Source organism: Apteryx rowi, unplaced genomic scaffold (genome assembly GCF_003343035.1).
Source record: "Apteryx rowi isolate R43461 unplaced genomic scaffold, aptRow1 scaffold_591, whole genome shotgun sequence".
Classification (NCBI taxonomy): Eukaryota; Metazoa; Chordata; class Aves; order Apterygiformes; family Apterygidae; genus Apteryx; species Apteryx rowi.
The window spans coordinates 490,209-511,116 of record NW_020450862.1 but is presented as its reverse complement, the minus strand read 5'-3'; the positions used below and the strand labels follow the sequence as shown (position 1 = coordinate 511,116).

The following is a 20,908-nucleotide window of genomic DNA, read 5'->3' as shown; positions in this document are numbered from 1 at the left end:
TACATATGTGACAGCAGGCGAGGGGTGAAATAATAAAGTTCCCTGCAGCAATTTATTTTTAGGGTGATTGTGTTTTTTATTGTCTATTTTAGGGATAAATCAATCAACTGCTTCTCTGACTAAAAGCTAAAATTAGCTACTTTCTTGTCTCAACATTTAATTTCAGACTAGCTAAATTGATATCACAGGTAGAATGGAGCAAGACTGGCATTAATTTCATTATAGACAGAAATTACTATCCCTGGATAATGAAGACAGACCCAAGTCCTCCTTTCCCTGAGGAGGATGCCACTTCGTCCACTATGAAGAAGTTCTATGTGTCACTTGGCAAGGTAAAATAAACATGTTTAGTGGGTATAACATTGAGCTAGATTGACGCATCGAATTAAATTATCATAACTGTCCTCACAACCTAATTGAACAACTGATTCTCTGAATATCCCTTCTTCTCAAAGCTCTCTGTACTACAGAAGAAGGTCATACTACAGCTTAAAAAGAAGGCACTGCTGTGTTACAAGTATGCTCAGCTACTGTCACGCAGCTCCTTTCACTGGGAACTATCATTGTAGAAATCTGTACAAACTGAGGATATAAAATGACTTCACCCAGTAAGACCTCTGGACTCAGAAACATTACAATAAATAGAGAAAATTAAATTATTCGATGACATTTCTTTTCATAGGCTATGCTTTCTCAGACAGAGGATTGGTTTACACTAGCAAAACAAAGTGAATCCATGAAAAATGCAGATTCGTTTACTCATCCTTTAGCTTCTCATCAAATTCAAGATGTTCAGTGTTTGCCTGGGCAGCATGAAAGAGATGATTTATTAAGTGAAAAATCTGGGCTTCTAGGTAAGTAATAGAGCATCAGCATAGTATTTATAGCACAAGTCTGGCCAGGTGGAAATAAAAGGCTTTCTAAGGAATTGCTGCTACATCTACTTACTACTTTTCTGAGTATCCCATAGCACTTCAGGACTCTGATGGGGAAAAAGATGGATTTGTTTCTTTCCGTAGCCACAATGTTAAATTAAACTTTGAACTCATAGCCAATAATTTTGTGACAGAAGCAGCCTGTTTTCGTATGGATTTGCGTCTTATAGATGGTTTGCAAGTTTCAGTTCAAGTTTTTTCTCATTTGAGGTGCTTGTAAAGACTTTCTTGTTTGCATTTTTTGAGTATTTGATAATGTATGATTTGCACTGCAGCTATCTTAGGGTATCCATACTAAGCACTTAAAGGAACTGTCTGGCTCCCCTTGTTGTTTGTGACGCTCCTGTCTATCTGCCAACTGCAATTTAAATTGTTCAGCAGGTTCAAAATTACTGGAGGAGAACATATACATGCTTATATAGATGTACAAGATTGCATAGCCTAGCTTCTATTCTGTAGGCAGTAGCAAGATGAACAGAGAAGTCTCAACATGTGGGATGATGCTAGGAGCTGTATCTCTCCCCTTTCTCAGAGAAAGAAGCAGCCATTCCATTTTGAAAATTACATTGCTGGGACCTTGGAGTCCACAGGCTGAGTTGGAAACTGGAAGACGTGGCAACTCTTTTTGTTGCTCAAAAAAGCCTATCTTTTTCCCCAAACCCATCAAGATTACCTCTGGAAATACATTGCTGATTCATGCATTAGTAAAGCTATTCTAGTTGCACTTGTTTTGTGACTCGTGAGTTTACTGTTAATTTTTGCAGTGCTTTGAGCAGAGAGGCCACAACTGGACAGTTATTGCAGAGCACCTTACTGCAGAGCAGCTCTGAATGCCATGAGTTGGGCATAGGCCTACGGAAAGCCTATTTGTCCTTTTCTTCCACTGTCCAGTAATCAAGTGTTTTGCCTCAATGAATGTTTTATATCCTCTCATTGCAAATTTTGTTTTATAACATAGACCTTTATTTTACATGTGCTTACTGCTCTTATTTATGGTATTTCAAGGGAAATCTAGCATTCTTTCASTTAGAAAACTATTTTTAGGCACAGTGTTCACCTGACGTAGAGGTCAGGAAATGGAAGCAATAAAGGGCATCAACTAAGTTTCTCAGAGCCAGCCTGCAATTAGAAAGAGTTCAGTAGTTGAAGGGGAAGGTATTTGCTTGGATGATCCAGTGTGAATTCCTTGCTCTCTCCTGCAGTTGTATCAGGGTTATAAATTAATGTCTCTTGAGCAAAACTGTTAGCCACTTGGATGGTGATTGCACTAGAGCTGTGTATCTCTCTCCCTAATTCTCTTAGGTTCTGTGAAATCATTCTTCATGTTTCAGTTTCACAGAACGGTGTTGAGAAGCTATAATTTTTCTTTATCAAGGGATAATATTTGAAATAGTTTAAAAATAAGAAAGGATATTTTAAATTATATTGATTTTATATTAATCTATGTCAACATATTGTGCCATATGTGCTTCCACATGAAATTATGTAAGTGCAGAGCAGGGAATTTCTGTGCTGTGTTTCTATTTCAAGGTTCTGCCTATGACAGTGGCCAATGCTAGTTAGATATTGGTTTCTTCAGTGAGAGAAGCAAGGAACGACTAGCTGCCATTTATTGATTAGCCTACCATAAGGAATAACATAGGTTAATAACATTACAAATATGACTTTATTGGATCTGAGAACTTTAGCCCTTTTCTAGGACAGTCTGATGCACTCTCTGCATGTGCATCAGGTGGTTGTAGCATCCTCCTCACTCATAATGCAACTGAATCAGACCATGTGTTTATCTTAGGGATACAACAGAGTATGAAAGCATAAATATAAAGAAAATTCAGTTTATCCTGTAGTTTAAGCACTGAATTGATGTGAAGATATTGTAGAGCCACAGTAGAATTATGGCTTTGTTTTCTCTTGCTTTCACTTAGATTCTGTTGCTGGTCAAAACACCCATAGTCCTTCTGCTCAGTTTTACAGGGCTGACCTGGACAGTGATAGCAGCACTAATCTAGGTAAGCTGTATGTACAAGGTCAAGGTCTTTTCTGCTAACACACACCAGAAGAACTTTATTTGCCAAAAGTTTGGCAGATGTAGAAAACATAGCTGAGGCAGTTAAAGTGGTAGGTTTCTTGTGCAGCAGAGTGGGATAGCAGGGCATGGTTAATAGCATCAAGTGCAGCTGCACTGAGCTGTGAGTCATAGAGAGAGGGTGGCTAAGGAGATGAAGAGGAGTGGGATAAAAGGAACAAAGTAGGAAAGCTGAGGGGAAAAAAAAGAGGGGCTGGTCACTGTTCTGAACTTGTTAGAAATGAAACATCTCTAAATGGAAAGGAACTATTTCTAGGTAACAGATGGGACTACAGGATTATTAAATGTGTCCGGAGTCCTTAACATAATATTTTGCTTTGTAGTCTTTCTATGTATGTCAAGATTTTATCCAACTGAGAGAGGCCTGTTTGATGTTCTAGTCTCCTCTGCAATAATCTGAGCTTTTATTTTCAACATAAATAGACAAAAAGCTATCACTTACTAGCTTCCCCATGCCTAAACAAAAAAACAATCCTGCTACAGACTATGACTTTGATCAAGCTATGCAAAAATGCTCAGGGAAGAAACCAGGCCTTACAGGACGACAAGGTAGTTTAACAAATGCTGTGGAGCTGGGATGCTCAGCTGAGTAAACATGGCAGTTTGCTAAAGAGGGAGTTGTTCCTGAACTCTGCTGCTCTGCTGGAATTCAATGGGGAATGAGTTTCCGAGTCCTGGGGCTGGGGTTACAGCTGGACAGCTACAGCAGAAGCACCTCTGCTCTTCCTGGTACTGCAGCATGACATGGTCTGATTGTTCTGCAGCAGCATGATATAAATACGTTGCATTTTTTTAACTTGAAAACTTTGATATGCAAGAGGACAGTTCTGAATCAAAAGGGTGTTCAATGATCTTTTCTGATTTAATGCAGAAGCAGGTTCCTTGTCTAAGGAATCTCACCAGCGGAGGTGCATTTCCCCTTCAAGGACAGCATCAGCAAAAGCCAGGAAGAGATCCAGAAAGGCTGAGGAGGATTCTTCTGTGGCCATTGCTGAACATCCTTCCCACACTCAGTTAAGGGTTTATCTAGACCAGAAATGGGAGAGTGCAGGAAAAGGAGAAAATGGGCAGGAAAGTGGAACTTTTCAAACCCTGGAAGAATTCATATCAGCTTATGTTCAATTTATACTGAAGGAAGCCATTTCAAACTTGACTGGCCAGCCAGCTGCCGAGAGTGAGAGTGATGTGGATTTCAATAAATGGCCTAAGGTGTTTATACACGAGTTAGCAAATAATGAAGTTTCTCTTGGTACTACAGAACCACTCTTTTCTCAAAGTTTTTCTTCATTTACTGTCTTGGACTCCAAGGGTGATGTACCAGAACATGATACTGAAGAAGTGAGCTTACGATTGAGTTCTGAAAGTGAAGGGGCAGATAGCAGGGCTGCCTGGTGCATTAGTCACAGAACTTATGACATTGGCAACAGACGTGAGTTTGAAAGATTCAAGAAATTCATTAAAGGAACACTTGGGGAGAGGTACTGGTGGCTCTGGATGGATATTGAACGACTAAAGGTTCTTAAGGACACTAGAAGGCAGCAAAGGTATTTCCCATTATTTAACACTTATTCCCATTATTTTAATACTTGTAACCTGGCTAGATTAATGCAGGTTTTGAGATTGTAGAATAAATAATGGCAATGAGTGAATAGAAGGGACATAGTTAAAGTAGTTATGGGTCTCCTGACAAGGTAAGTTAGAAAGTGATCTAGAAATCAGAACAGCAATAGAAACAAAAAAGAATAAAAGAACTTAAGGTCATAATTAGGGCATTCAAAATGACAAACTGCTTTAATGAACGGCTCTACTAAATTTAGATTGTCTATCCTAAGGTACTTAAGTATTTTATCTTACACAAGAGCTGGCTCTAATTTGTACAAAAAATATTTTGGCTTCTGCCATTTACAATAAAAAAAATGTTGCATGACAGAGGTTTAATCAGTAGGATGAACTGTGCTTATTTCTGTATAGCATCTGATATAGGCTTATGTGACTATTTTGTTGACTCAAGGCATCTTGATAAGATGAAAAAACTCTATCTGCTGAGCGGTGGAGATTATTGCCTCAGTTCGGAAGTCTTGCTCAGACTTGATCTACTACGTGGAGATCAGTGGAATATAAGGCATTTAAGACAGATTCAACCTGAAGTAGTGAAACCTTTGCTTCTCTACTGGTATGAATAAATGAAGATTAAATAAGATTCTATTCCTTAACACATTTCCTTTTCCTTTGATAAGCCCATTAGAAAGGTTTATTTCATCTCATTTATCCCACTGCAATTACAGGAAGCAATGTCAGCATAAATGCTAACAGATGTTGCCTCTGCATTTCTAGTTGAGACTAACCTACACTGCAACCTGCTGAGAAGCCAGATAAATCTGCCTTGCTGAGCTCCTTGCTATGCTACTACCAGTAGCAGCTGAGTAGCATACCGTTGCCTTGGATATCATTCTACTAAACGTCAGGCTGCAGTGTGGACATATCCCTCCAGGCAGAGAAGGTTAATTCAGTCCTAACTTATCCCCCATACAGCCCTTCTCAAGTTACTGAAGATGCTCTGAGTATATGTCTATGTGGAGTTTGACCTTGAGACTTTACTGTTCAGTGTTATACAAAATCCTTTTTACCTATTAAGCAAGGATACAAATTCTAACCTATTTCCAAAACATAAGCTAAATTTGTGGAGATCTTCTCCCCTCCCTGAGGGGTATCAACAAATTGCAGTCATGAACAAACACCTGCAACTGTGACCTTTGCTGTGGAGTCTCATGAGAATTGTGGTTTATGTCCTATGTTCCTTTTCTATTCTTGCGATAGGAAGGAGGTGGCATGTTCTACTGCACGCTCATATACAAGGCAACTATGTTACAATGCAGTATTTGCAACCTAAGATTTTTTAGGTGTAGCTTGTTTTTAGATTTGGAAGAGTGCAGTGTCTTAATATATCTTTTACACCACCTCATTTTTAATTCTAGGTTCTTACAGCACCGTATCTTGATATAGTAAACATCATGATGAAAAAAATGCCAAGCTCAGTTTTGGGGAAATTCTATTTATTAGCATTTTTTTTCTCTAGGGGTCCCAGATTTTGTGTCACTCATTCAACAGCAATACAAACTGCCTGCACAAAACTGAAGCTTTGGCACACACAGCAGGAGAGACCAAGGGTGGACATCGATCCTTTTCCACAAATGGTATCATTGTTGCCGTTAAGACCTAAGTCTTGCCTGCCCAGGATAACACATTTCCCTCCTCATGTAAGTAGGGTCAGGTCACAACACTGAAAAACAAAGCATGGTCCCATCAAAAATTATGGTAAAACTCCTTGAATTCAGTGGGACAAGGTTGATTGTTATCAAGTCATGATTTAGTAAGAGAGACTTGTTTCTTGCAGATGATCATGTATAAAAAGGCAGCAAAATTTTACTATATTTTATGCAACAGCTCACTATAAACTGAGCCAAATTATATTCTCGTTTACATGCTCGGTATTTCATAAGTCCTTTAGATAGATATTTTAGGTAAACATGCTCAGAACTACATTAAAGATGTAGCACGGCAGATTCTGCCCTTCAATCAGCCTTGTCTTAGTCCAGAGTAATTCTTACAACTTCACTGCACTTCCCCTAAATCTCCCCTTATGTTTGTAAAAAGGACAGAGTTCTGCTCAGTTTCTATCACTACAGTAATTCAACCAGCTATATGTGATACTTGTTTTCTAGAGAGGGCCCGCATGTAGTTTGTAGGTGGCCAGTTCAGTTGTGACTCTGTTCTTCCTTGGAAGCCTGAATTTGAGAGTTGGCTGCAATGAAAGCTGCAGGTTTTCAGCAACATTGTTAAGCCTCAGGACAGAAGGTACTTGGAGAATGTGAATCCAGACTGTGGTTCCAGTGTCAGGAGCTGGAGGGTCTGTGCCACAGGTCTGTTCAAACACATCTCTAATGTTTTGAATTGGATAGTTTTAGACTACAATTTTAATATATGTTTTAAAAAAGCTAATTAATGGAGATAATGGAGAGAAAACAGTGGGATAGATTTCCTGCTCAGAAGAAGCTGGGCCCAGGAGCCAGGTTCCTGCTGAGCTCAGCAGGAGTGGCAGCCAGAAGAAGCTACCTCTGACAGAGGCCAGTCCTGGCCCTACAAGGTGTGCTATGACCCAGTACTAGCTGCAGGTCAGGGAGACAGGATCCTGACTCTGCAGGGTTTCCAGGTTCTGCTGAGTTCAGCACTTGAAGGAAACTATGTTCTGGTACCCACGACTCTCACAGAATCAGCTGATCACCTGTTTCTGGCTGCTTTTTTGCTGCGAGAAAACTGGACTTCTGAACCTGAGCTGAGAATCTCAGCTCTACTGTGCTTGCAAGAGCTTTTAAAGCGCAGCAACTCAGGCTGAGTTTCTAAAGGCACTCTGGGTCCAATTGGCATCTCCAAAAAGTAGTAGCATGATTTTGTTCAAAATAAGTTAGGGATGATGTGGCAGAATGCTCCCTTTCCCTCTTACTCTGAGCAGTGACTGTATCTGTTTTACAGCCCCAGTTTATAGTGAGCTGCTTAAGGTGTTCTTAGTAAAGATTCACAAAACATTGCTCACATTTTCTTCACCTGACATCCTCTGTAATTCTGTACAAAGTGCACATAAAATATTTATACCTGTTTGAAATGTAATTTTTAAGCTATAGTGGTTATTAAGTTGTGCTGAACAACCATAGAAGATATTCAGAGAAGCTTTTTGAAATTTGCAATTTTACATATTGTTATTAAGAAGGAAAACAAATGGTCCTGAAAACCCTTTAATTATTTAGAGTAGTTAGTGAGAACATGTTAAAAGACACAAAGGTGGAAAAAAAATCTGAGTTGCCCTATTCTTCTGCTATGTCTTTTAGAAAAGTAGAGCTAGCTCACCAACAACTTTATTAAAACTAGCTACACCAGATTTCTCTTTGAAGAGATCATCAAGGTTATCAGCTACCCTGTCACCAAGTCAGAGCCCCCGAAGGAATGACGATTCTAGCAGTAGAAAGTGGTAGGTACAAAAGTTGCTTGTGCCTCTTTCTGTACCTCAAATATTTATGAAATGCTTTTGGATCCTACTGTTTTCATGAATGTGTTTCTTTAATACAATAACTTGCTTGCTGAAGAATAGTTATGATATAGGCTGTTTGCACGGGAAATTTCTTCCTGGCAGATTAGTTTGTCATTTGTTTATGTCACAACACAAAAGGGTTTATTTCTCCAAATACAAGTGTTTTACCCTCTCTGGTATAATCATTGATAATCTCTACAAACATTTGTATTCTTTTAACCTTTTTCAAGCACTTGCCCTCAAAGATATGCTGTGTCGATGAGTTCCACATGGTCACATCAAAAAGCATTCCTCTAATTAGTTTTACATTTATTTTAAATTTGAGCTTCATTTATTTTTTCCTCTACTATTCACTATGTCGTTCTATCTGTCTCACACCCCTTCTTAGTTTTTATTTTATTAACAGTCCTCGTCTTTCATTAAGTAGGTATTGAACATCTTCTTTCTTTGCGGATCTAGGCCAAAATCAGTAAACAGTGGCATGATTCATTGTTTAGCTTTGGATGACACTGAAGACTCGAAATACCAGGGGGGTAGAAAATACACCTATGCTGAGTTGCTCCAAGTAAGTAGCACTTGAAGATTTTAGTTGTCTTGAATCATGGATTAAGACATTTTATTCTGTAGTATTAAAGGGAATGTATTGAAGTCAATGATTTGGGAAAATCGGTTTGATTATTTGAATGTCATTGCCTTGTGCAGAGGTATAATTAAAATGTCAGAAATTTCTGTGTGGTATCTGTCACCTATTTGATAGGAAATCATTGCATGTACAGAGGTTTGTTTTCACTAGAAAGTGTTGATCTTTTCCATGGTAACCATGTGCTCAGTGGTCTATTATGGAAAGTCACTGGATGAATGCTTCACTGGAATCATTGCCTAGGAAAGTATACTAGGCTTACAGTGTAACTAAGAACTGAATCTGGCCTAAAAAGTCATTAAAAGAGCAAAATTCATAAGAGGAAAGTGTTTCAGTTGTAAAATTCCTCTTTATTGCTTGCATACTTTATTCTTTGGTTTGTTGAATTATTGCCTGCTAAGCAAGCCCTCGATCCAGCAAACCTCAGGAGGGCAGGCTGCACAGAAGAGCCTTTTCTTAATAACTATTAAAAGGCTGACAAATAGAGCGTGTGAGATGTCAAGATCTGGGAATTTAAAATATATTGAAAACTTTTCATGTCTGTGGAATGTTCCTGAAATGGCCTGCTGTTTCAGAGATACTGATACCTGTGCCCTCACAGCTCAAAAAGCATACTATGAAATTTGGGCCTGCCTCTGCATACATGGAGTTTGTTGATCTGTTGAGCACATCATTGTTTTTCACAGCAAAATCATACTTTGTTTATTACTTCACTGAAATAATTTTCTTTTTTTTTTGTTAATTTTAAGAGAAGAAAAGGCTATTATTGTAATTAGGGTACATTTATAGTTGGAAACTTAGATTAAAGAARTGTTCACAACATGAATTATTAGCTTTTATATGTCTTTATCATGTCTGGCTGATAGGAGGAAAATACTATTCACTTACACCTATAGAGCTGGACAGGAACCTACAACCAGGACCCTACAGTTTGCTATCCCGAATATGACGGAAAGGGGAGTGTAGGTTTCCATAGTTTAATGTCATACAGGGAAGTGGGGTCCTCTTACTCTGTATCAGAGGCCTGGCTTCCTCCTGCCCTTCTCCTTCACTCTCACAGTTTGGAAAGAAGCTGGTTGTCAGCCACCAAGCTCACCTGCTCTCACTTCTGCCGTCAGTGACAGTGGGCCAGCTAAAGCTTCTCTCTTGGGATCACCAGAAGATAATTTATTTGTTTGTAAACTCCTCTGGCTTCTCTGTGAATGTTGGCAAAATGGATGTATTCTTCCTCAAATGCTTCTAGTAGAGGGCACAGGACAGTAGAGGGCACAGATTTCCTGTCCCCTAACATGTTCATGATTTTGGTGCTGACGTCAGTGGTGTAACTCCAAGAGACATATCTTTTGCTCCAGGATAGCTAATTGTTCTGAGGCTTGATCAAAAAGTCACCTGTAAACTTCTGTTAGTTTAAAACACAGCAGCCTGAACTAAGGCAACTTTTGACAATAGGTTACAATGCTAAGGAATACAGCCTACTGTCATCRGGATTCCCCGGGTTCAGAGTTAAAGAGATAATGATGGAATTAAGACCAGGATTGTTTTCCTGTTTCAAGTATTGAGGAACCACCTAAGGGATACTGTAGTCATTTTGCTATTCTATATGCCTTTAGTCATCAGATTTATTCCACTGAAGAATATTTAGTGGGAAAATGGTATGGAGCATTATGATCAACTGCATATGTAGTAGAAAATGGAGCCTGGTTTCCTGGGATGAAGATACTAATTGAACACACTGCATGGCCCTCCATTGCAATGTACTGACATTTGAAAATAATGAAAGCCTGTTATTCCTTGTTGTATAATTATATTTTATTTCTCCAGGGGAAAAGTGCTGCTGGCAGTGCTGTCCTAGGGGGATCAAGAATGGAAAGCATGCTGCAGTCTCTTTATTTGGAGAACAGAGCAGGCCACTACTTCACACACTTCTGCGAGAAGTCAGGGAATAAGGTATGAACATTTTCCTGCCCTGTGATAATTTAGTCCACAATTGACTGAATGCCAAGTTATAGAGGGCAGCCAGACTGAAAAAATAATTGGAGAAAGGAAGATTGATGACTGGATGAATTATTACTTGTGAGACTACAATCCCTCAACAACAATAAACTGTTCATGTGTATATTGAAACTAATGACAGGTCTTAACCAAACTGTCAGATCCTAACTGTCTCAAACCAATTGGAAATCTGATTGTACCATCAGGGATAAAAAAAGACTAATCATTCTTAGAAACTAGCCTTTAACTTGGCAGAAAAAATGAGGTCTTAACCCACAAAACATTTTTTAAAAAGATGGAAAATCTGCTATGCTATTACTCATGATAATCTACCTCCTTTTTACTTGCGGGGTTAGTGATGTCCAAAATCTCCAATGTTTTAAAAACGTTCTTCTGCTTCCACGAAGCTTCTTGGATTTCTGAGAAACATAACACTATTTCTTCTCTGCAGTCAGCAGAGTCATCCTTCATTGCTGGGTGTAAACCGAGGATTGGTTGGAACAAGTTATCAATCTGAGTCAGTGTTTAGCGGCTTTGCAGAAACATTGAGTCTTCAGGGGAGATTTCAATACAATAAAGATGGACATCTGTTCCACTGCTGGCACAACCCAGAATCCAGCAGCAGTAGCTAGAAATGCCTTTGGCTACCAGAAGGCAAGAGCCAATATTTCCAAAGCTGAATACCTTAAGCTAAAAATATTGAATGTGTATTAGATAGAAATCTAAATAAAAATAACTTATTTTTCATGGGAGATAAGCACCCACATGTCCTCTAGTATTTGCAAGTGCCAAACTCCTTTGAAAATTAGTTTCTTAAAGTGTTGTCTACACCTGTGGAAACTATTTCATTCATATGCTATGTCTGGCAGGCTGCAGTTTGTGGCACAAAGTTCCTCATGCTTATCTTTTTGGAACGCCCTCTTCTATTGTCCAGTAATGGGGTTTTCAGCATATTTATAAGATCCAAACCCCGTAAGTACATGATTAAAACAAGGGGCTTGGGGAAAGATCTAGGCCTCTTCTTCTCAAAGATCTTTTGATGTTTATTTGAAATTATGAAATGGGGCCAAGATTTTGTGCCTCAGAAATGCATGTAATAAAAATGTAATGATAGTCACAGTAACATATGTCAAGTACACAGTATTTAATTGTTTTGGTTATTGCTGTTCCACCAAGGCACAAATTCTGCATGTCCATTATCAGCATTTCTTCCTAAGTGCTGGCTTTATGCCACTGAAATGTGGTTACTCTTCAAATGTTAACAACAATGTTAACAATTTTAATGGCAAATTATGCACAAAGGATACAATAAAAGATAGAGTATCACAGTGACGATGCCATTARATATGTTGTCCTTCTGCCAGTATGCAACAGAAGATTAAATCCATCTAAAATTGAGCTTGATTTATGATGACCCCAAGGAGCTAAATAATTATTTGCATTGGTAACTCAACCTTTTATAAAGTCCTGATATTTGGGTAGCAGTAACTTATTTATTTATTTATTTATTTATTATTTATTTGTAGCTGTGGGAGAACAGTGTGTACTTTTGGTTTGACCTACAGGCTTATCATCAGCTTTTCTACCAAGAAACTCTTCATCCTTTTAAAATATGCAAGCAAGCTCAAGTAAGTTGTAAATAATGTGTTTTCCCTTCACAAATACATTTGTTCAGTGTAAGACTGAAAAGAAGACAGGAGGTGGAAAGGCTTCCAAATCTTGACAACCAACACCGAAGTAAATCTGGGTTGTGGACAATAAAAGAAGCTCTTTGGATTGTTACCATGGAATTTCTTGATTTAAATGTTAAACATGCATAGTTTGATTCCTAGGCTCTGTTGTCTGTTCCCAGTTTTATCTGTTATGTTCAGTTTACCTAGTCTCCCCTTTGCTACTCTGTGTTGAATTTGGAAACTGTCTGTTTAGCTTTAACATTAGTGATAGCATTTTTTATAAATCAGCTAATAGTACTGTACCTTTCTTTCCATCTCCTGTGTGGGTTAGAATTGCAAGTATTGCAGGCAGACCTCAGGTAGTGACCTTAGCCATGAAAATGGATCTTCCAGTTGTCAGTCCTGTTTTTCCTTTTCTGAATGTCAGGGTGTCATTATTCTCCTTACGCAATTTCTCCCCCCTACTTGATCTTTAGACCCTCATTTACTGTCAAGTGGAACTGATATTGCCTATAAATAAGTGCTCTTAACTGAGTATATGCACTTTAAATTTTGGTGCAGAATAAGAATAAACTGATTTACCACAGGCCATGAGTGCTGATAACTGTCACTGACTGCAGACTAGTAGGATACTGCCAGGAGGAGGCTGCACAGTATGATATCATTAGAAGCATTCCAAGCAACTTTTAAAATCATTTTGTGAAACTTTGGTCTGTTTTTCCTCTCTAAACCTTCTGTAGGAGTATATTCTATCTGCATATTTGAATATATGTTGTAATAGAGCAAAGCTATTTCACGTGTCCTTGGAACAAATGTCTGTAAAGTGGTGCAGAATAGTCTTTTTGTAGGGCTGAGGTTATTCAACGTCTGGACTTCCTTGAATTTGTCGTCTTTTTCTGCTTGAAAGTTTTACTAGGGCAAATGACAAAATTTTGCATATTTGTCCAGAATTCCCACCTGACTCACTGTGCGTTGTATGGAAGCTCTAAACAGAGATTGAGGCAGAGATTCCTTCCTCTTTCCCTTCACACCCTGGCTAACTTGAACTGCTGTCTTATTTATTTTTTCTCCCTCTAGCTCCACTTATGGCCTGAGGCTAAGGGCATAAGGCTTTTAAGGTTGTCCTCATTGTTCATCCCTAAAACTGCCTGTGCCTCCAGTATCTGCCCAGCATAAGTGTAAGGCCTATGTATGGCAAGGGGACCCAGTTCACATCAGGCATGTAATCTCACTGCCTCCCCTGCACTCCTCCAGCTCTGTCACATATGTTTTCTTAAGAAGCTGGATAAGCACATTGGACAACTTGGCCATCTTGTCCCTCTCCTTGGATCTTCAGAGCTGAGTCTCTGAGCTTGCTGCATGCTTAACTAGATAATCTTTTGGGAATCTTGATGGAGAATGTTATTCTGGGAAAAATCTGGATGTGTGATTTGTTTGTTTATTTTCCAAAGTCTTATAACATCCTTACAGCATAGTAGTTTTCAGACGATATGGGAAAAATACTAACAGTAAAAAAAATAGATGTTAATAACTAATTAGTGTTGCTACTCGTGCCCATTATCTATATTGACCCTTAGGGTTCACCTCCAGAAATAAACTCCCAAAAGGTGTTCTGCTCCAGAGACTGTATTGCACTCCATTAACTTGAAGATAAAGGAAAGTTGTAAGACACTGGCAAATTGTGACAACTCAGTCTCATTCCTGGGGCAAGAAATGGGAGATTCAATAGTAGCTAGGCTGAATCCCATTTTTCATTAGGAAAAGTTATGCTGACCTACATTTACTGCGGCATTAGTGAGGACAGCTAGCTTGCTTAATGCCTGGTAATCAAAGAGTYAGGGATATAGCAGTGGTACTCTGTGTAAAGCCAAAAACATGAGAAATTTATGTTGTTTTTTTTTAACCATATTTAAACTATGTCTTCATTTTCCTGTACTTTTTATTGTAGACTGAATCTTAGGCTTTGGTCCATGACAGTTTAAAATGATGTTTTTAAATTTGATTTCATTTACAACCAGCTTGCACTCTTTTTTGCAGCAGTTGCGTGACCGAAAATTAAGGCCCTTGTCTTTTTTATTTTTCTTATCTTATTTCCAGTGCTGGCCTGGTGGTGACAGCAGAACATCATACAATCAGGGTTACCAGGCAATTGCAGAGGGCTACATACACATAGCCATTAAAGTAAATACATCAAAACGAAATATGTGAAACTGTTCCATTAGCATAACTAACAGCTGAAATGTAACATAACAAATCAACACATGTGCTGCAACATTTGGTATCATTCTCAAGTTTGCCTTTTAAGGCTGCACAAAATTTATTCTTGTTTTCGTTGGAACACAGTTAAGAGTCAAGCTGCATCCAATCTACAGGGTCTGCTTGTGGAAAAGATGCCTTCCCAAAATCTGTGCTCACCTCTGGCACAATAAGATAGTTATTGCAAATACTCCTAAGAGAATGTGGATCAGATTCTAATAGCACATCATCATATATATTCTACTATTTATTACAGAAGGAGACATCCAGGGTATTTTGTATGTGTTCTGCCTCTTTCCTGTTAGAAACAAACAAACCCTGATTGCTGTGTATCCGCTACTCAATATTTCATTTGTTAGGTATTTTTATCTCAGCTTTATGATAGAATAAGGAAATGCATTCTGAGGGGTATATTCATTCATACAGGGAAAAAAACTATAGTGAGAATGAAATCTGATGCATAAGAAAAATGACGGGTACCAGTAATCATCTAAGAATGTAGTGGTTATTCATTATAAAAATATGCACAGGAGTATAAAATAAATTGAGAAAGAAAAACAATAAAGAAACACATGTTGTATTTTGCAATGAAAAATAGTTACTTAGAGTTAGAAAATTTGATACATTTATGGGAAGTACAATATTTTAACACTAAAGCCAATTTAGATAAAGGGAGTTATCATTACTGTGAACTTGTAGGGTCAGACACAAGATTTGTGTTAGTGGAAAGTCATGGAAGGGGTTAAGGTAGTTTAGCCTTTCCATTTAAGACTAGCCAGTGCACTGCACTCTTCATATCATACAATTCAGTCAAGCAGCTGCAGAACCCCTTCATTTAGATCAGAGCAAAGTCCAGGCCTGTGGGCAGCTATACAAAGCACTTATACTTAATTCTTTTTGTCATCTCTTGCTTCACCCTAGTCATTCTGAGATTGCTTACCAAAGTCATCTTATCGAGGGATGAATTCACACTAAAACCCAAGACCTGAACAACCCCCAATTTGGAAATTCAGAAACCAGGCCAAAATGTTAATCTGAATTTCCCAAGCATTTGGTGCCTTCGGATTTGCACCATCATAAGCAATTTCAAGATGCAAGCTCTGATCAAATTTCTCTGTCTGGGTTTTGGGTTGGATCTATCACTTATTCTAATACATTTATAGGAAAATACATAGCTGAAAAGGTAGGGGKTTTTTTTCTGTGTCCTACAAAAGGAACAAAGTATTGAATAAATGAAGTATTATGTGCATCATATGTATAAGATTTTTGTGAACTTTACAGCCTTTAAATTAATTTAATGTGATTTTTTTTTCTTTTGATCCTTTAGGACATTGGCCAATATCAAAGTTTCACTATTACATTGAGATTCAGAAAACCACAAAACTTCCATAACATGGGAGTCAAAAAAAGACTATGAATATTCTTTTTAAAAGGATGTGTTCTTCCCTAAATCTTGCTTACTTATGCCCAGCGTTGAAGGCTGTGARCACATCCTCTTTTCCTCTTTTTTGGCATGTCTAGAATTCAGAGCCGTTGGTCTTCACACAGTCCTTGCATTCAACTCAGTGCAGATCTGCAGATGTGCCTGAACACGGGGAGGAGAGCTCCTTCTCCTCTCACCCAAAACATCTGCAAGTGATTCAGTCACTTTGCCACTCTGTGATGCTGTTTCTAGCATAGTGGGGGCATCAAATCCCATAGCAATGGACTCCGAAGAATTTAAGCAGAAAGATGGCATCATGCCAAATCCTTAGACAGTATCAATCTGCACCCTTCAAAGATGAAGAAGCCATCCTGAGTACAGCACTGAGGGATCTGGTCCTTTGAGTTTGGAAAAGTGCACTTCTACAGCTAATTAAACCACCTTTAAATTTCTACTTCACATGTGTGTTGCCAGCCCTAACTCTCCCTGTATTGCTTATGGGAAAAAATGTCTGTCTTTATTATTTGCTTTATTATGCTCTAGTTTTGCATCTGAAATGAAACACTACTGGAGGGCAGTCTGCAGGTAGAGAAGCTTGCAAAGGCAGACCCTAATATAGCAATAAATTATGACAGTGTCCATATGAGTAGATTGTTAACAGTTTTGGCCAAAGCCTCTTAATCTGGGTAATTTCTGATCCTGTAGACTGATAGTTTTTGTCAGCTGTAAAGAAGAGTAGAAAAATACATTCAAGTTAACCCATTTCATACAAAATCAAATGAGGGAAATAAGTTTTCCACCCAAAGGAAGATGTGGAACTTTAATTTTGATTTTATTCTTAAAATTATGTTAAAGACAACCAGTCATTTAAGTAACAAGGTTAAATGTATGTTAAAATACTGAGGATCTATTTTGCCCCCTATTCACCAATTTATAGATCCCTTGGTCGTTCTATGAGTTGTAACAGGTGGACCAATGTTGCCCTAATGATGAATAAATTGGTTGACTCCTCCTTAAAAAGGCTATTTTTAGAGATACCACATCTTTATATTGTTGGACTGTTCCTTTCCAATTTGGCTATTTTATATGTTAAATGTTTTGGATCAGATTAAAAGACGATGTAACTGAAACTTTATTAGTTTTAGGGTTCTTCATAATAACTTGCAAGGTTTGACATCACTATGAATCTAATTAATTCTGCCTCTGCTAAATTTCAAATCATTCTGGGATTTTCTGAGAAGGGCATAAGTTAGGATAAATGTGGTCTTGTTCTTCAGCTAAAACTCTAATGTCCATGGCCTATTTCCTTGGCCTCACCCTTACACCCAGTGGCCTTTATTGGGCTAATATCATGTGGGCCATAATAGCCACAAACCGTTTTAATTTTCAGTGATTATATCGTTGTAGAAAGGAGGTGGAATCCAGCATAGACAGTAAATATACTAATCATCAAAAGTTCTACCAGGAGGATGTCAGCTGTCATAGGCCCATATTCCTCCGTGACGTGACATCAGGAGAGGGTAAAGGGTCTCTCTTAAATTGCTGAGGACTGAAACAACAGGGGTGTAGTTTGGTGCTGTTGCTGTTTGAAAGAAAGAGTCTAATAAATCAGAATATGATGTAAAGCAAATAGAAACATAATTATTYAATGTACTCAAACGTTCTCCCACTGTGCTAGAAATCTAGACACAACAGTATTTTATTATTGCTTGAAAACAAAGTAGATGTGCTGCTTTCTTCTCTCTTACTGCTTTGTTCATCTGCTAGTTAGAGAAGGATTTTAATCATCTTACTTCACTGTCAAAACTGTGATAGTAAGAAGGGAGGATGGGCTCATCAGCTAGTGCAAATCGGTGCCACCCCACAGAGAAATGCTGATTTACACTAACAATCTGATCCCCAAGACTGACTCTATCTTGAAAAGTAGTTGGAATTTGATGATGTAAGGAAGAAAAAGTATTTAAAACGATATGAATTTTATTATGGCAGTATCTCTTTTTCCTTGAATTCCTACCTGCAGTCAGAGTATAAGAAAGATATTCTTACAATTGTTCCTGAAATAAAGCGGTTTTTTTTCTGACTTTTCAATATTCTTTTTTATAACAATTTATGAAACATTGCAAAAAAGCAGAATTTGATTTAGGTGACTATTTGAAAAAAACTTTCTTCAAAATAAATTACAAAATAGCTCTAGGCTTCAAGCAYGAGTTGCTAGTGAGAAGGGAACATTCTCCAGGTTCAGCTTTTCTCTGTTTTTACATGTTACAAAGCCTGTAATAAACCTGGCTTTGGTAAAGGTTTAGACCTCAGTTCTGCACTGGTATCTCCTCTTATGGATCCTGTACCATGCTGGAGTCCCACCAGTGTCCAAGGCCAGACAATCTCAGCACAGATTGAAATCTTCTTGTTTTTCATTAATTTTAACCTAAAATTACAAATTCCAATCTATTCTTAATTCAAACAGAAGAAGTAAGAATCATCTACAAGTTGGCCAAGCATGTATTTTGCAAAAGAACATTGCACTGTATTATATCTAAGTGTTATAGCAATAACAGTCTGTGAATCTATGAAGACCCACAGTCGCTGTAACTGTTGTGCTTATCTGAACGTAACTAGTGATCAGCCAAATACCTCCCTGCATGCAAGGATTACATTATGCACCATTTTGCAATCTAACCATTTTAACAAGTAGGAGTAAAAATGGCAGGGAGCTCAACTATGGCAATTACTGAATTTTGAACAAAATGATAACATAGGTAAAAACAAGGTAGGTGTGATTAGATGTATATCTAGAATATACAACAGGACCATGAGGGACAAATATATATCAAGTCTCTCCTTCAGTGGACTGTGACCATTAGAATGGATGATGGCTAAGAAACAGGTTTTTCTCTTTTATTATAGTTCCTTTATGCAAATTACATTGCCCCATCTGCCAGTATGGACATTGGACTTCATCAGAATAAGAAATATGAGATTTATAAGAAGATTGACCCAGCTTTTGAGGATCTTTTTGACCCAGCAGAAGAACACATTCTCACTCTTCTGCTAGAACCATGGATGAAGATGGCAGAAGCAGACAAATGCACTTATGAAAAGGTAACTAACCTGGGTGACACTGTGAAGTATTCTTATGTCAGGTGAAGAAAATTGCAAAAGTTTTCCTATGCAGCCCCTGCTCAGTCCCACCTATGAGTCTGTTGCATTTTCAGTCAGGAAGAGAGAAATATTACAGGCTGTTTCACTCACTCACTCCCTTCTACGCTGATCCACAGACAGGCTGGCTTCATCCCGAGAGCAGAGCTCCCCTCCAAAAGGATAGTGCAGGTCTGTAAATTAGCGAGGAATGTATCTTGCTATGGCAAAATTTCTCTTTGCACTCAGGGAGTTTCATGTTTCTGCAATCATTGATTAAAAATCATTTTCTTACCCTGGATAGCCCACGAGCCTTTTATGTTTTTAACTATAAGCAGAAAATAAGTAGTGTTTCTAGACTGTCAATAGGGTCATAGGGTCCATAGTTAACTGTATCAGGCATTTCTTGGTGTTCAGAATTAAAGTGCAGCTAGTGCTTAGCATAGGAGGAAATGAGATACTGTGATCTAGCTGTGTTTGCCCAAAACACTGTTTTTAGATAGCTGCCATGCTGTGAAAGGGCTGACTGTGCCCTGTGGGCTTCCTGAAGTAGGTGGGTCAGTGGCATACGTGGGTCTACATCCAGAGAGACTGCTGAAGGCTTGGACTGAGCAGGTGCATGCAGCTAGAGGGGAAGGCTGCAATTCTCACTTTGCTTTTCACAAATCAGAATAAGAAATAACTGAGGCAGTGGTGGGGGCTGTTGCTCTCTGCTGCTTGTAAACTTACAATCAGTTACCTACTGTAGGGCAAAATGCTACTTCCAGATCCTTAAAATCTCTCTTTCATATATGGAAGATTCTTGCAAAGGAGAACCAGGAGTTGGAGGGCAGGAAGTTATTTCTTGTTCCTCTTTTCTTCCACTGTGATCTAAGATTAAGCATCTCTGCTTGTACAGCCAATAGCATCATGTGCTTCTGGTACGTCTGTCAGTGTGTAGTGGGAACATACACTCATTACCACCAGTGAAGTATTTTGAGACCCTTTTGTGGAAGTTTTGTAACACAATGGATTATTTTTGCTACTGCTGTAATATTGTCCGTATATGTATGGACAGAACAGAAATGTAAACTCAAAGATGAGAATGGACTTTTAGGCCTATTAGGTGGCAGCTGGTACTAGACATATAAGACTAGAATATAAGAGCAGGAAAAACATGCAGCAATATTGCCAGCTTCCAGCACTTTGCAGCTAAGGCAGTTCATGAAATAGAGGCTTTATCCACATTTTTGTGGTTTTTAATAGTCTTTGATGACCTTTTCCCCCCATTAATTTACATAATTTTTTTTGAGACATTTTATATTTACTGTAGCACTGTAGCACTGTAGCAATGAATTCCACGGCAGTTGGTGAAAAAATGCTTATTTAGGGTTTGCTTTCAAACTTCTCCTTGATAATTTCATCTGATGCCCCAATTTTATGTTATAAACGGTGGAGCAGAGGAACAGCGAACATTTGTTACTAGTCATATTCTCAATGTCATTTCTGCTTTTACATGTTTCTGTTGTATCCCACTTCAATTAATTCTCTTTGAAACTGAAGAATTCTAGACCATTTAACCTCCCATTTGACAGAAGTTTTTCTTTACCTCTGTTATACTTATTCCCTCAATCTGTATCTATTGTGTTATATTCTTTTGATGTGATGCAAGCAGTACTCAAGATGCACCAAGGACTCTTCAGTGG

At 38.3% G+C, this 20,908-nt stretch overlaps 1 protein-coding gene across 1 annotated transcript in view; it reads left to right on the top strand.

Annotated features, from left to right (window-relative positions):
* RGS22 (regulator of G protein signaling 22) overlaps nt 1-20,908 on the top strand; it is a 57,702-nt gene that overhangs the window by 14,630 nt on the left and 22,164 nt on the right. Inside the window, exons 5-14 of the mRNA XM_026082797.1 lie at nt 167-332; nt 683-854; nt 3,893-4,565; nt 5,033-5,194; nt 6,098-6,287; nt 7,905-8,044; nt 8,564-8,669; nt 10,566-10,691; nt 12,263-12,364; nt 18,993-19,187. Of these exons, the coding sequence (XP_025938582.1) occupies nt 167-332; nt 683-854; nt 3,893-4,565; nt 5,033-5,194; nt 6,098-6,287; nt 7,905-8,044; nt 8,564-8,669; nt 10,566-10,691; nt 12,263-12,364; nt 18,993-19,187 (2,032 nt within the window). The remainder of the gene's footprint in view (nt 1-166; nt 333-682; nt 855-3,892; nt 4,566-5,032; nt 5,195-6,097; nt 6,288-7,904; nt 8,045-8,563; nt 8,670-10,565; nt 10,692-12,262; nt 12,365-18,992; nt 19,188-20,908) is intronic.